The sequence below is a fragment of the Ranitomeya imitator genome, chromosome 1 (assembly GCF_032444005.1).
Source record: "Ranitomeya imitator isolate aRanImi1 chromosome 1, aRanImi1.pri, whole genome shotgun sequence".
NCBI lineage: Eukaryota > Metazoa > Chordata > Amphibia > Anura > Dendrobatidae > Ranitomeya > Ranitomeya imitator.
The window spans coordinates 251,072,531-251,088,581 of NC_091282.1; the positions used below are offsets into that span (position 1 = coordinate 251,072,531).

Here is a 16,051-nt window from a genome sequence, read left to right on the forward strand (position 1 = left end):
CTTTAAAAAATAAAAAAAAAATCAATAAGTAAATGTAAATTTACTTGTGGTATTCCTCTTACACATCCTGGAACTATATGAATAAATTAATTCCTTATTCTGTTTGATAAGGGATCGGCACTGACAGGACGATGTTAGTGTGCAAGTACATGACCAAGATGACCATTAGATGTTACCATTCTCCTTGTCAATCTGCCTTGATTCCAGGAACAATGCAATGCTGACCATAACATTGCATGGATGAGCATGCAGGCCTTTAGAACTTTATACCCTCCAGCAGTGTTTGGTCACGGGGCGGCGCTGGCATGGGTTCATGTACCACTCTGTGCATAGAGAGCGGCGGCTGTAACTGCCGACCCTAATGCTGAGCTGCTGTCGGTCCGTGCCGGGGGAGCCGTTACAGCTGCCGCTCTCTATACACAGAGCAGTGACTGAACCCCTAAAGCTGCCGGGGGGAATAAAGTTAATTTCCTCCCGGCAGCAGAGGTCTAACTGCAAGTGCTGGGCAGATACTCAGTGCTATTAACTTGCAGATTAACCCCAGATCTGCAGGTTAATAGCATTTTTTCATGTGACCGTTTCCCTTTATAAAATTGGAGGAAACCTTGCCTGTGTATTCTGCCAATACATTTTTACAAAAACTTTACTTATTGTCAATAAAAATGATTGTCCCATGTAACTTAAAAGTGTAAACTAATAATTTGTCAATTTGTTTGTTTTTTTCCAGATATTTTTTCTTCCAAATCCCTGTCATCCACTTTGTTCAGTTCTTCGTCTTCTGTGCCTGCCGTCCCACTGCCTGACCCTGCGTTGCGCTCCTGTAATCAGGCGGTAAGATATCTCTCGTCTGCATTTGTTCCGCATCCTTAGACCTTGCACCCACTTGCGTGTAAAATTGGAGAGTACAATGCGAGAAAAAAAATCACGTTTTATACTTGCGCTAATGTTATTCAGTGAGTTTGAGATCATCTTCGAGCTTTTCTCAGCTGGAATCTAGATGAGAAAAAAATTGCAGCATGCTGCGAGTGGCCGCGGATATCGGACGAGACTCGTCAATGCGAGAAAAAAAGAATGGATGGCACATGGACCATCCGTATGCTGTCCGATTTCTATGGATACATTGCCGTTCTGCAGCATAGAACACTGTAAATGATTTGTAGAATAATCGTTGCAGAGAAAAAAACGAATTGCATACGGATGTGATATGGGTGCTAGGCGAGAATAAAATCGCATTGCACTCCTATGGCACTCGTCCTACTTTTCTGGATGAAAATCGTAGCTTGTGTGTGTTTTTTTTTTTGTTTGTTTTTTTTTTGTTCACAGATGTGAGCGAGGCCTAAGGGTGAGACTTTCAGGCCTAGTATCATAGAGGATAGACATTTTGGCAAGGGTTTTGTTTATTATGCGGATATTAAATTCTCCAGGGAAAAATATATAACGTAAGGCTAAATTCACACCAGCATATAAAAAACGTAATTGTTTTTTATCCCCAAAAAAGTAAACTATTTTACATCTGTCCCGTCATCCGTTTGGAATGCATATTGTATTTGTTTTTATAAATCCACAATACCAAATCCAGTTTCCTAGGTATAATGATAATGGTAACGTAGTCGTAAACATCAGATGCTATACAGTTAATTTTTATGGAATCCAGTTATATATTTTTATTTTTTTTGCACCCATATACTTGAATAGGCGAATCTCATCCAAAACGTAAGAGTCTGCAATTTTATTTCCCCTAAAACATTTTGTGGTTAAAAAAACCCAAAAAGCTCAGTAGGGCTGTTCAATTAACCAACTTTAGTCCTAATGCTTCCAGTTTTTCCACTTACTGCACTCTTACCGAAAATACGGTGGTGTGGACGCAGCCTTATGTTGCAGGATATTGGTGCTGAATTTTCTAGTAAATGTTTCTATTCTCCCAACCTTTTTCTTACAGCCTCCTATATTACCATCAAGCACCCTTGCACCAGTGAATCTTGATGAGGAGTTAATCCCGTGTCCAGGTCCTCCTTCCATCCTTCCTCGAGTACCTGAATCGAGAAGGGAGCGAGCGTCCAGTCTAGGCAGCATCTCCGCCGTCCATGGGCCAGTCAAGTTTAACTCAGAGACTGCGATAAGCAATCAGCACGGTTTTGTCCCTGTTTTTCCACCTCCAGTGACGAATTTCCAGACCCCTTCTGCTCCACCAGCCGTGCCTCCAAATCCTCGCCTGACACCCCAGCCTTCCTTTGCTAGCCCGGACAGTGATAAGTTCCACGTGTGTAACTCCACCGTGATCACGCACACGGCCTCTGCCACACTGACTCATAATCCTTCTGCAACTACCTTCAGCCAGAGCCAGAACCTCATTCTTGCTACTCAGCAACAAGTGCCTTGTAACATTTCACTGCAACCCGCAGGGGTGGCTCAGCACAATGCCCCTCATTCTAGTACATACTATGCCATCTCCAGCTCTGGAGCCAAGAAGAAGCAGCCTCAGAAGATTGTGCCTGCGCCCCAGCCAGAGACTGTCTCTTTACTTTTTACTCCTGGTAAGATTATTTACAGCATTGGCGCATTTCTGGGAATATGAACGAAAAGCAAATGTTCAGTTCTTGCAATTGTCCCTACACCATTACTGCTTACCTTCACGTTCTGTGAAAATTATACATGTGGGACTACAGGTTGACCATATCATTTTCGAGGAGGGGCCAGGTATCGAGCGGCTGTCAGGCTTTGCTCTGTTGGCTCACCGGTTTCTGAACCCTGTTTTAGAGCAATGTAAAAGGGTTGGTCTAATATATATAATGCCCTTATAAATATCTGTCTTTTAAGCCATAACCACTTTTGTAATTTGCTTTATTATAAAATTCCCTATACTGCTATTCTGTTTTTCCTTCACTTCTTGTGATGGCTTAATTTGAAGGCAGTCTCAAATGGGACATCACAGGAGGATGGACCTGCACTCCGCTTTCCTACGATTCTGTCACCTCCCCATTACTGCTCCGAAATAGGATGTCATCAGGGGTGGCTTACCATAGCTTTTATCACTGCTATCCCCTGATGATGCACTGTTTTTACGATTGAGTCTTTGCTTCAGACACCTTTTTTCTTTCTATCTCTGAAATGAACAGTCATCAGGTGCGGTGATTGAAGATTTGCTCACCCTGCTTTTAAAGGGCAGCAATGCTGTCACTTGCCCTGCTTCTATCGCCACCCCCTGATTTTGATTAGTTTTTGGGAGAGAGTGGATGGTGTTAGAAGTAGAGATTTCGGCAGGGACAGAAATGTGGCTGTTGCCATTGAAGATGCTGATGGCGAGAACAGCAGCCGTGGTCACTTCCCCCATCAACCCCCAATCCTGTAACTGAAACAGGATGTCATCAGGGGACAGCAGTGAAAGAAGCTATGGTAAGTGACCACAGTGTTTCAGGGGGCTTAATGGAAGTTACGGGAAAATCACTGTAGGGTCCACTGATGTCCTGTTTGAGAATCGCCTCAAAAACAAAACAGAGATTCGCAGGATCAGCAGAAAATTCCATAATAAAGCACATTCCAAAAGTGATCAGGGCTTAAAGATAGATATGGTATAAAGGGCGTTATAGAAATCGGACAACCTCTTTTAAAAGCACCAAGTCACTTCCTAGGAACATAATAATATTGGAATAAAAAAAAACAAAAAAACTAGAACCATGTACTCATCCAAGGGTATGTGCACACGACGTCTTTTTCCGGCAGATTCTATCTGACATCCGCCTGAAAGTTACACAAAACATGAACATAATGCACAGCAAGGTAAAAAGGACATTGCTGTGCACGTTTGTGGTTTTGACTATTAACCACTTCAGGAATTGTAAACCATGAAGCAGTTAAAAGAAGTAACCTGTTCATTCATCAGGCGGCTTCAACTAAGACGTCGCTCTCCACTATATCTGTAAGTAGAGAAATAAAATGAAGCTCACACTTGCTCCACTCACACAGGTGACTGTAGGACCCCCATCCTCGTGAACAGCGGGGGTTGCAGCAATCAGACTCTGCAATCATACATTTATCACCTATCACGTGGCTAGATAACAATTAGTTAAAGGTTGGAGCATAAACATTTAAGTCACTACTTCCGCTGGCAGAGAGATCTATGTTGTTGCTGCTTCTACAATAAAGAATCCCTTTCTAAGCTCCCCCACCCCCCACTAGACACAATGGATACCTTCTTGTTACAGTTTAAGTCAGTAGACTAAATAATAAAACGCACACTTTAGTCTATATACCTTTGAATTGACTTTCAATATATATTTTTAAAGTCTGTGACGGTGTTTCTGGGTTCCTGCTCCATTTGATGAGCTTGTACCCCAGGGTGCAGAACTGCGCCCCATATTCCACAGTCTACACTGCCTCAATGAGCAGCTGCCTGGCATCGGTTGCGTCGGTTCACTTTACTGTGGAATTACGCCCCCTCCTATACCCCAAGATTTTTAGGCGTTAGTTTTATCCAGTGATTTTTCCATTTTAATGTTTAATAGTGTGGCGCTTCACCACCAGTAATGGTGATCAAACCTGAATATGTTCCAGCTAAAAGCACAGGTGTAATGTAAAGGCAGCTCTATCAGTAGCCAGAATAATAGTCTAATGTGAAAATAGGGGCGCTCACCCGAATTGGGGTACAGGAATAAGTTGAGTGCGCTGTCCTATAATTCCCAGCTATCCATGAGGACAATGAAAAATATAATATGTAAGTGGCTGGCTCCTAAAATAAAGCCAATATCATAGATGGGATCTAAGGGTTACGTAACAGTTCTCCTTGTGGACATAATGTCTATAGTTAACTTGGCAAAATCCTGCTGACCTGCTTTAACGAGCCTTGGGATAAAAGCCAAACCAGAATTTCAATTTGCAGAACATGGATGAAAATAGATAGTTTACACTAGTAAAATCAACTCCTATACTGCCCACCAGTATAATATATTGCCATTTAACGAACATTTAATCAAGACGTAAACACAACAAGAAATTCGCATTTTTTATTCTGTATCTTCATTTTTATTTTGCATTAAGTGTAAGTTTTGTCTAGAATTCAAGGTTCGCTTCTCAGTGGACATCCCAAAATAAAGTAACGCAAAAAATATATCTATATAAAAGTAAACAAGGACACCTAGTGGTAGACATGTAGTATTGCAGTTTAAGCCTGTAGAAATTGGCACTATTATTATTTTTATTTATATAGCACCAATGATTCCATGGCGCTGTACATGAGAAGGGGTTACATCAAAATACAAATATCACTTACAGTAAGCAAACTAACAATGACGGACTGGTACAGAGGGGCGACCCTGCCCTTGCGGGCTTACATTCTACAAGATGGTGGGGAAGGAGACAATAGGTTAACCACATATTATCACATAGAGGAATTGTGAATTAATGATATTGAGAATAGGTTATCGAATGTGATATAGGAGATACTTTGTGCTCGATAAAATGCACCAAAAACTGCCAAAGTCAGAAGTGGATTAATATTGAAAGGAAGCTATGAAATGTCTTTTTTATTTATTTTTTTTATTTTGCTGCTTTTTTAAGATCACAAAGTTCACCTTTGCTTCCACCTTGCAAGCATAAACAGTGCAAGGTGTTAGGTCACAAGTGCAAGACGTATATGAAACCATAATAAAAAAATTTGGGGGGGAAAAAAGGCAATTTGATCAAGTTATTTACTGGAAAAAGTTTGGATAAATAGTGAATAGTCTGAATAAAAAAAGCTGGATTCATGTATGAAGCCATGAACGAAGGTTATGAGCGCATGAAAAAATACACCATTTGAAATGTAAAGACAGTGGGGGAAGTTGAAATGGTCGCTCATTGTTTACTGAAAACATTGGAAGGGCGTTGATCACCTTCACATTTTGGTCGGGCATTGTTTACTTTCACACATCATTAGTTGAATTACGATAAACTATACAAATTGTAGCATCCAGGCCAGTGGTCCCCAACTCCAGGCCTCGAGGGCCGCCAACAGTGCAGGTTTTCAGGATTTCCTTAGTATTGCACAGGGGTTGGAATCATCACCTGTGCAGATGATCACATTACCACCGATGCAATACTAAAGAAATCCTGAAAACCTGCACTGTTGGCGGCCCTCGAGGCCTGGAGTTGGGGACCCCTGATCCAGGCTCATGTGAGGACACCAAGGCATTATAGTTTAACCTTGGGAAAATCCCAAAAATAAATGGGTTTCACATCCCACTGTACCTACTTTTATTTTCATCAAAAATTCTGCAAAAACTGATGGCAGTGTTTTTGCTGCTTTTTTTGCACTTAAGCATTGCTTTCTGAGGATGAAAAAATGTTGCAAAAACTCTGGAAAAAAATTGACATGCTGCAGTTCTCCAATTCGGTCAGGAAGAAAGCAATCAAGCGCGTTCATGAGGTTTCTGAAATCTCATAGCTTTTGCTGCTACTGTAAAAAAGCAGCTTTTAATTTGCATTTAAAAAAATGCAGCTTGTGGACATGGCATAAGGGAATTTGTCTCCTTCCTGTAAGAACTGCAGCGACCTCGTGACCCGTAAGTAATTCATTTGGAAATTATATTGCAAAATTGTATCATTTTTGGTTGCACAGTGGACAACAATTTTTTTCCGAACACTGAAATACCCCCTTAAATATATCAGTGGTCTGTCTTTGCCCCCTCTTACTTGTATATTTATGTACACTAGGTATTACATGGTGTTGACTGACAACTCGTGTCTCTTTCAGCGCACTTTTCGGGTCAGACTCAAGCTGTGATCGTATCTCCTGCCTCGCTGAAGACCGATACCTTGTTGGCACCAAGGATTACGCAGTCCAATGTAGTCATCGCGCCAGCTGGAATCGCAGGAGTAAGACTGTTCATGGCCATTATAAACGGTCACCATTGCTACTATTAGACTCGTCTAAATCTTTAGGCCGGGTTCAGACGGCCATATTTAAAATTTGAGCCAGTCGGCAAATTGTGTATTGGTATAGATCATGATTAAGGGTCTGTGCCCACGGCGTCTTTTACAGGCAGACTCTGCTTGGAACCCACCTGGAAAAAGCATTTTAAAGGGGAAAAAAAACCTTCCAAAGGCCAAAAATAGAGAGATCAAAGAAGAATCTTCTGTGAAAACTGCCAGCGTTTTCCTAAAGTATCTTCTTCATAACTGATGTGTGTACGACTGCACCTATAAGACTCTATGCGCACACGCTCCAATATAGCATACTTTTTAGTTTCGGCAAGCTAACGCTGGTTAGTACATCAGCAGTATGCAGAACTTATACTTACTACTATGTCTCCATCTCACAGACCTCTGGGATGTCAGAATTTCATGGGAGTATTTTTGTTGGACCAGCAAAGAAATCTCAGGGGAATCAGAAGTCCCAGTCAGCTGTTTCTAGGCTCTTTCCCAGTCCAAGTCAAGATAACCTGGTGAAGCGAGAGATGACCCCATTACAGAACTGCAGTACTGTGCCCTCGCCTTCATCCTGTGAGTGCAGAAGAATTAACCATGCTGTGATGTATTTTATAGCAACAGATCAGTTAGTTTTCTGTATATTGGTTGTCTGTTTAGCTATGATGGACATCCTAATGCACGGAGTGTGTGGGGGCTTAGTACGCTGTGTAGACAGGTTGCTGTGTTCTCTACCTGGTGTAAGGCTCCGTTCACATCACCATAATTATATATATATATATATATATATATATATATATATATATATATATATATATATATATATATATATATATATATATATATATATATATATATATATATATATATATATATATATATATATTATTTTTTATTTATTTATTTTTTTTTTTTTTTGAAGAGTCCGGCGTTGCCTGGGCATAGTAAATGTCTGTGGTTAGTTATAGCACCTCACTTCTCTTATTTTCCCATCACGCCTCTCATTTTCTCCCTCAAATCTCTCATTTTCTCCCTTACACCTCTCATTTTCCCCCTCACTCCTCTCATTTCCCCCTAACACTTGTCATTTTGTGTCATTTTCCGATCACTCCACTATTTTCCCTCACTCCTCTCATTTTGCACTCACACCTTTTCATTTTCACCTCACACCCCTCATTTTCACCTCACACTTCTCATTTTCCCCTCAGTGTATACATGTTTGTCACCTCCCTTATATATAGTACTAGCTATTAAACCCGTTCTACGCCCGGGTGGCGAGCATTTATATTGGTATATGGTCTCCATCCTGGTATGTGCTGCTCCCATCATGCGCCCCCTTCCTGTCATGTGCAGCCCCCATCCTGCACCCTCATCCTGTTTTTTGCACCTCCATCTTGTCATGTGCTACTCTTCTGGTGCCCGCATCCTGTCATGTAGTGCTCCCATCCTGCGCCCCCATCCTGTCATGTAGTGCTCCCATCCTGCGCCCCCATCCTGTCATGTGGTGGTCCCATCCTGGACCCCATCCTGTCATGTGCTGCTCCCACCCGGTGCCTCCATTCTGTCATATGCTGTTCCCACCCTGCACCCCCATTCTGTAACGTGCTGCTCTCATCCTGCGCCCCCATTCTGTCATGTGCTGCACCCATCCTGCGCCCCCATTCTGTCATGTGCTGCACCCATCCTGCGCCCCCATTCTGTCATGTGCTGCACCCATCCTGCACCCCCATTCTGTCATGTTCTGCTGTGTCATCTCCTGTATATAGTATATACCTGTATGTCCTCTCCCCTGTAAATAGTATATACCTGCTATATGTCATCTCCTCCTCTATACACCTATGTGTCATCTCCTCTTTTATATAGTATACCTGTATGTCATCTCCTCCTGTATATAATATATGCTTGTCATCTCCTCCTGTATATAGTATATACCTGTATGTCATCTCCCCTGTAAATAGTATATACCTGCTGTATGTCATCTCCTCCTGTATATTGTATATACAGTTATATGAAAGCTTGGGCACCGCTATTAATCTTAAGCTTAATGTTTTATAAAAAGTTTTTTTTTGCAACAGCTATTTCAGTTTCATATATCTAATAACTGTTGGACACAGTAATGTTTCTGCCTTGAAATGAGGTTTATTGTACTAACAGAAAATGTGCAATCTGCATTCAACCAAAATTTGACAGGTGCATAAGAATGGGCACCCCACCAGAAAAGTGACATTAATATTTAGTAGATCCTCCTTTTGCAAAAATAACAGCCTCTAGTCGCTTCCTGCAGCTTTTAATGAGTTCCTAGATCCTGGATGAAGGTATTTTTGACCATTCGTCTTTACAAAACAATTCCAGTTCAGTTAAGTTTGATGGTCGCCGAGCATGGACAACCCTCTTCAAATGATCCCACAGATGTTCAATGATATTCAGGTCTGGGGACTGGGATGGCCATTCCAGAACAGTGTAATTGTTCCTCTGCATGAATGCCTGAATGAATCTGCTGATACTTAAAGGAATCCATGCGCCCCTCAACTTTAAAAAGATTCTCGGTGCCGGCATTGGCCACACAGCCCCAAAGCATGATGGAACCTCCACCAAATTTTACTGTGGGTAGCAATTGTTTTTCTTGGAATGCTGTGTTTTTTGGCCACCATGCATAACTCCTTTTTGTATGACCAAGCAACTCAATCTTGGTTTCATCAGTCCACAGGACCTTCTTCCAAAAAGAAATTGGCTTCTCCAAATGTGCTTTTGCATATCTCAGCCGACTGTTTGTGGCGTGCTTGCAGAAACGGCTTCTTTCGCATCACTCTCCCATACAGCTTCTCCTTGTGCAAAGTGCGTTGTATAGTTGACCGATGCACAGTGACACCATCTGCAGCAAGTTGATGCTGCAGCTCTCTGGAGGTGGTCTGAGGATTGTCCTTGACTGATCTCACCATTCTTCTTCTCTGCCTTTCTGATGTTTTTCTTGGCCTGCCACTTCTGACCTTAACAAGAACTGTACCTGTGTTCTTCTATTTCCTAACTATGTTCCTCACAGTGGAAATTGACAGGTTAAGTCTCCGAGACAGCTTTTTGTATCCTTCCCATGAACAACCATGTTGAATAATCTTTGTTTTCAAATCATTAGACAGTTGTTTTGAGGAGCCCATGATGCCACTCTTCAAAGGAGATTCAAACAGAACAACTTGCAAGTGGCCACTTTAAGTAGCTTTTCTCATGATTGCATACACCTGGCTATGAAGTTCAAAGCTTAATGAGGTTAGAAAACCAAAAAAAGTGCTTTAGTAAGTCAGTAAAAAGTAGGTAGGAGTATTTACAACAAGAAAATGATTAGGGTGCCCATACTTATGCACCTGTCAAATTTTGTTTGAAGGCAGATTACACATTTTCTGTTAGTACAATAAACCTCATTTCAAGGCAGAAACATTACGGTGTCCAACAGTTATTAGATACATGAAACTGAAATAGTTGTTGCAAAAAAACCAATTTTTTTAAAACATTAAGCTTAAGATTAATAGGGGTGCCCAAACCTTTTTATATGACTGTACCTATGTCATCTCCTCCTGTATATAGTGTATACCAGTATGTCATCTCTTCTGTATATACTATATACCTGTCATCTCCTGTATATAGTATATACCTGTGTCATCTCCTCCTGTATATAGTATGTGTCATCTTCTGTATATAGTATATACCTGTGTCATCTCCCCTATATATAGTGTATACCAGTATGTCATCTCTTCTGTGTATACTATATACCTGTCATCTCCTGTATATAGTATATACCTGTGTCATCTCCTCCTGTATATAGTATGTGTGTCATCTTCTGTATATAGTATATACCTGTGTCATCTCCCCTGTATATAGTATATACCTGTATGTCATCTCCTCCTGTATATACCTGTATGTCATCTCCCCTGTATATAGTACAGTCATGGCCAAAAGTATTGATACCCCTGCAATTCTGTCAGATAATACTCAGTTTCTTCCTGAAAATGATTGCAATCACAAATTATTTGGTATTATTATCTTCATTTAATTTGTCTTAAATGAAAAAACACATAAGAGAATGAAGCATAAAGCAAAACATTGATCATTTCACACAAAACTCCAAAAATGGGCCAGACAAAAGTATTGGCACCCTCAGCCTAATACTTGGTTGCACAACCTTTAGCCAAAATAACTGCGACCAACTGCTTCCGGTAACCATCAATGAGTTTCTTACAATGCTCTGCTGGAATTTTAGACCATTCTTCTTTGGCAAACTGCTCCAGGTCCCTGATATTTGAAGGGTGCCTTCTCCAAAATGCCATTTTTAGATCTCTCCACAGGTGTTCTATGGGATTCGGGTCTGGACTCATTGCTGGCCACCTTAGAAGTCTCCAGTGCTTTCTCTCAAACCATTTTCTAGTGCTTTTTGAAGTGTGTTTTGGGTCATTGTCCTGCTGGAAGACCCATGACCACTGAGGGAGACCCAGCTTTCTCACACTGGGCCCTACATTATGCTGCAAAATTTGTTGGTAGTCTTCAGACTTCATAATGCCATGCACACGGTCAAGCAGTCCAGTGCCAGAGGCAGCAAAGCAACCCCAAAACATCAGGGAACCTCCGCCATGTTTGACTGTAGGGACCGTGTTCTTTTCTTTGAATGCCTCTTTTTTTTTTTTCTCCTGTAAACTCTATGTTGATGCCTTTGCCCAGAAAGCTCTACTTTTGTCTCATCTGACCAGAGAACATTCTTCCAAAACATTTTAGGCTTTTTCAGTTAAGTTTTGGCAATCTCCAGCCTGGCTTTTTTATGTCTCGGGGTAAGAACTTTGGTCTTCCTGGGTCTCCTACCATACAGTCCCTTTTCATTCAGATGCCGACGGATAGTACAGGTTGACACTGTTGTACCCTCGGACTGCAGGGAAGTTTGAACTTGTTTAGATGTTAGTCGAGGTTCTTTATCCAACATCCGCACAATCTTGCCATGGGCTTTAAACTTCTTGATGACACTGCGCACGGTAGACACGGGAATATTCAGGTCTTTGGAGATGGACTTGTAGCCTTGAGATTGCTCATGCTTCCTCACAATTTGGTTTCTCAAGTTCTCAGACAGTTCTTTGGTCTTCTTTCTTTTCTCCATGCTCAATGTGGTACACACAAGGACACAGGACAGAGGTTGAGTCAACTTTAATCCATGTTAACTGGCTGCAAGTGTGATTTAGTTATTGCCAACACCTGTTAGGTGCCACAGGTAAGTTACAGGTGCTGTTAATTACACAAATTAGAGAAGCATCACATGATTTTTCGAACAGTGCCAATACTTTTGTCCACCCCCATTTTTATGTTTGGTGTGGAATTATATCCAATTTGGCTTTAGGACAATTCTTTTTGTGTTTTTTTATTTAAGACAAATTAAATGAAGATAATAATACCAAACAATTTGTGTTTGCAATCATTTTCAGGAAGAAAAGGAGTATTATCTGACAGAATTGCAGGGGTGTCAATACTTTTGGCCATGACTGTATATATGTGTCTCATCTCCTCCTGTATTAGACCTCGTTCACACGTTATTTGGTCAGTATTTTTACCTCAGTATTTGTAAGCTAAATTGGCAGCCTGATAAATCCCCAGCCAACAGGAAGCCCTCCCCCTGGCAGTATATATTAGCTCACACATACACATAATAGACAGGTCATGTGACTGACAGCTGCCGTATTTCCTATATGGTACATTTGTTGCTCTTGTAGTTTGTCTGCTTATTAATCAGATTTTTATTTTTGAAGGATCATACCAGACTTGTGTGTGTTTTAGAGCGAGTTTCATGTGTCAAGTTGTGTGTGTGAGTTGCGTGTGGGGACATGTATGTGGCATCTTTTGTGAGATGAGTTTTGTGTAGCGACATGCGTGTAGCAACTTTTTGTGTGTCGAGTTTCATGTGACAGGTTAGTGTAGCAAGTTGTGTGCAGCAAGTTTTGCGCATGGCGAGTTTTGCGTGTGGCGAATTTTGTGTGGTGCGTTTTGAGTATGTGCAAGTTTTGTGTGAGGCAACTTTTGCATGTGTTGCAACTTTTGTGCATGTGGCAATTTTTCCGCGTATGCAAGTTTTGCGTGTGGTGAGTTTTCCATGAGGTGAGTTTTGCACGTGTGGCGAGTTTTGCATGTGGCGAGTTTTGCGCGTGGCGAGATTTGAGTGTCGACTTTTGTGTTTCGACTTTTATGTGGCGAGGTTGGTGTATGTGTGGTGAAATGTGTGCTGAGGGTAGTATATGTGTTTAAGCACGTGGTAGTGTGTGGCACATTTTGTGTGTTCATATCCCCGTGTGTGGTGAGTATCCCATGTCGGGGGCCCCACCTTAGCAACTGTATGGTATATACTCTTTGGCGCCATCGCTCTCATTCTGTAAGTCCCCCTTGTTCACATCTGGCAGCTGTCAATTTGCCTTCAACACTTTTCCTTTCACTTTTTCCCCATTATGTAGATAGGGGCAAAATTGTTTGGTGAATTGGAAAGCGCGGGGTTAAATTTCCACCTCACAACATAGCCTATGACGCTCTCGGGGTCCAGACTTGTGACTGTGCAAAATTCTGTGGCTGTAGCTGCGACGGTGCAGATGCCAATCCCGGACACACACACACACACACACACACACACACACACACATATATACACATATATATGTGTATATATATATATATATATATATATATATATATATATATATATATATATATATATATATATATATATATATATATATATATCCACTGAGAGATCTTTATATTTGAGCTCCATATTCAACATATTGGAAATGTTAGACATCCGGGATCTCTTTCCTCCTCAACAGAAAAATAATGCTGTTGGTTTTTAATGATCATGTTTTTCTATCTGTCTGTATGCTTATTTCTTTATCGCAAATTGTGTTTTGACGTTTTCAGGCCGAGATTCGAGGCAAGGATCACCATGTGCATCTGAACACAGCCTCAGTCCACCGCATAGCTCAGGAAAAACCACCACTGACCATCAAAGCTCTGCACTCAAGGTAGGGTAGAGACAGAGTTTGTTTTATAATCAACACATTGTCATGAGCATACCGGTCGGAATAAGGTCGTTGTGAAGCCAATATTTTCATTTAAAAAAAATAAATATAATATATAATGATATAGTTGTCCAGTATATTTTTCGGCTTTGCTAGCTCTCTACTTGCAGTCTTTCTCTGTCAGGACCTACAAGTCTGTCCGTGTGTCCACGCGCTCGTGGGTGTCTACGCACCATTTTTTATTCTGAATTTTGTTTTTCATTTGTCTTGGTTCAGTTTTGGAAGGTATTAACCACCGAGTTTAGGCCAGACCCCTCAAAACATGTTTTGCACTACAGGTTTCCATCAAACAATGGCCACAACCTTGATGGGTATGAAGGCATCTGTTCACCATGGGGATGTATTGCAAAATAAAAAAAAAATTAAACCACACCATATGAGTGTTGTGGTTTTGTTTTTTGCAATGATCCTGTACAAAATGGCACAATCTGCTGTATCCAGACACTTACCAGCCAGAAGCAGGACAATACAGTACACTTTTGGCCTCCATCTGGAGATTGAGGGCCTACTCAAAGCATATGTTTAGGAAAAACTCCTGGCATATGCTTCTAGCAAAGTGGAAGAATAGTGTGTCCATTTGCCTTTAGCAATCACAATTTGGGCGTTGTTAGAGTTGGGCTTCTATCACACGTCCATCTTCCAAATCTGCACAGGATCATACAAGACGTTGAAATGACGGATCCTGTGCAGATTGTGGAAAACGTGTGCACTGGGCCCGTCTTTCTGACGGACCCGTCGAGGCTATGTGCACCTGTTGTGTATGTGTCTTCGCAGCGGTTTTCCGCTGCGAAAACGCATACACAACATAAACCAGGTTAAAAAAATAAAACGCAGTATTCTCACCTACCGGCGTTCCCGCGCAGCGATGCTCCCGGCAGCTAGCGTTCCTAGTAATACATTGCGAAATCTCGCGAGTGTTTGCAATGTATTACTAGGAAGTAGCGCTAGCTGCTGGGAAACATCGGTGACGCTGCGCGGGAATGTCGGTAGGTGAGAATATTGCAAAAATTTTTTTTTTAAATATTTAACATTATATCTTGTTACTATTGATGCTGCATAGGCAGCATCAATAGTAAAAAGAGAGAGAGAATTTCCCTGACTGGAAATTCTTCTTCTTCCACGCATGCTCTCTTTGAAAAGACGGGACCCGTCACTGGATTCCTGCTTTTCACAGGCAGCGACGCATCCTGCGCCCATAGGCTACTATTGTAGCCAGTGACGGGCAGCGCAGGATGCGTCGCTGACCGATTTTCCGACGTGCAGAGAAAACGTTCCTCTGAACGTTTTCTCTACCCGACGGCCAGTTTTTTTTTTTAATGCAGGATCCAGTGAAAGACGGATGAAACGGATGGCCATCCGTCACAATCCGTCGCTATTACAAGTCTATGAGAAAATGCAGGATCCTGCATTCTCAAAAAAGGACGGATTGTGACAGGAGCTGAAAGACTGAAGTGTGAAAGAGGCCTTACTCATATTCCACAACTTGCCTATTTTTGTTCTGCTTTCAACACATCAACTTCAAGAACTGATTGGTCACTTTCTGCCTAAATCCCCAACCCCACCGTGATACGTGCCATTGCCATAAGGTAATCTAGATTCTTCAGTTCACTGTAGGAGGTTTTAGTGTGATGACTGTATTTATAACTATTTATGACCAATTACCTAGCCCGCCATCAATCCGTCTTTCTGTTAATCCCTTATATTGCTTCCTTAGTGAAATTCACAATTTTATGGTTCTTTCAAACCAATTATTTTACAGACTCAAAGGTTGAAGCATATTTCTGCAGAACAGAAGAGGAGGTTTAATATAAAGCTTGCCTTCAACACACTGAACAGTTTTGTGTCCTCAAGCAACAAACCGGTAAATGAATCGGCTGCATTTAATCTTCACTTTATGGCCTCTTCTAGGGTTTGTGTGGTGTAATGTTCGACTACAATGACTACAATGGACATCTATAATACGTTCCACCAGACAGTTAAAGAAAACATATATGCGCTTGTCTTCCTAAAGTGCATTTACCAAACTCTCTATCGAAGGAGGTCAGTCCCCGTGGATACTGTGA

The 16,051-nt window shown here is 41.4% G+C and overlaps 1 protein-coding gene across 1 annotated transcript in view; it reads left to right on the plus strand.

Moving 5' to 3' along the window:
* The window catches only part of MLXIP (MLX interacting protein), a 107,167-nt gene that overhangs the window by 84,419 nt on the left and 6,697 nt on the right, over positions 1-16,051 (plus strand). The window contains exons 8-13 of the mRNA XM_069755524.1: positions 728-831; positions 1,940-2,534; positions 6,728-6,849; positions 7,296-7,476; positions 13,828-13,931; positions 15,748-15,849. Coding sequence (XP_069611625.1) covers positions 728-831; positions 1,940-2,534; positions 6,728-6,849; positions 7,296-7,476; positions 13,828-13,931; positions 15,748-15,849 — 1,208 coding nt within the window. The remainder of the gene's footprint in view (positions 1-727; positions 832-1,939; positions 2,535-6,727; positions 6,850-7,295; positions 7,477-13,827; positions 13,932-15,747; positions 15,850-16,051) is intronic.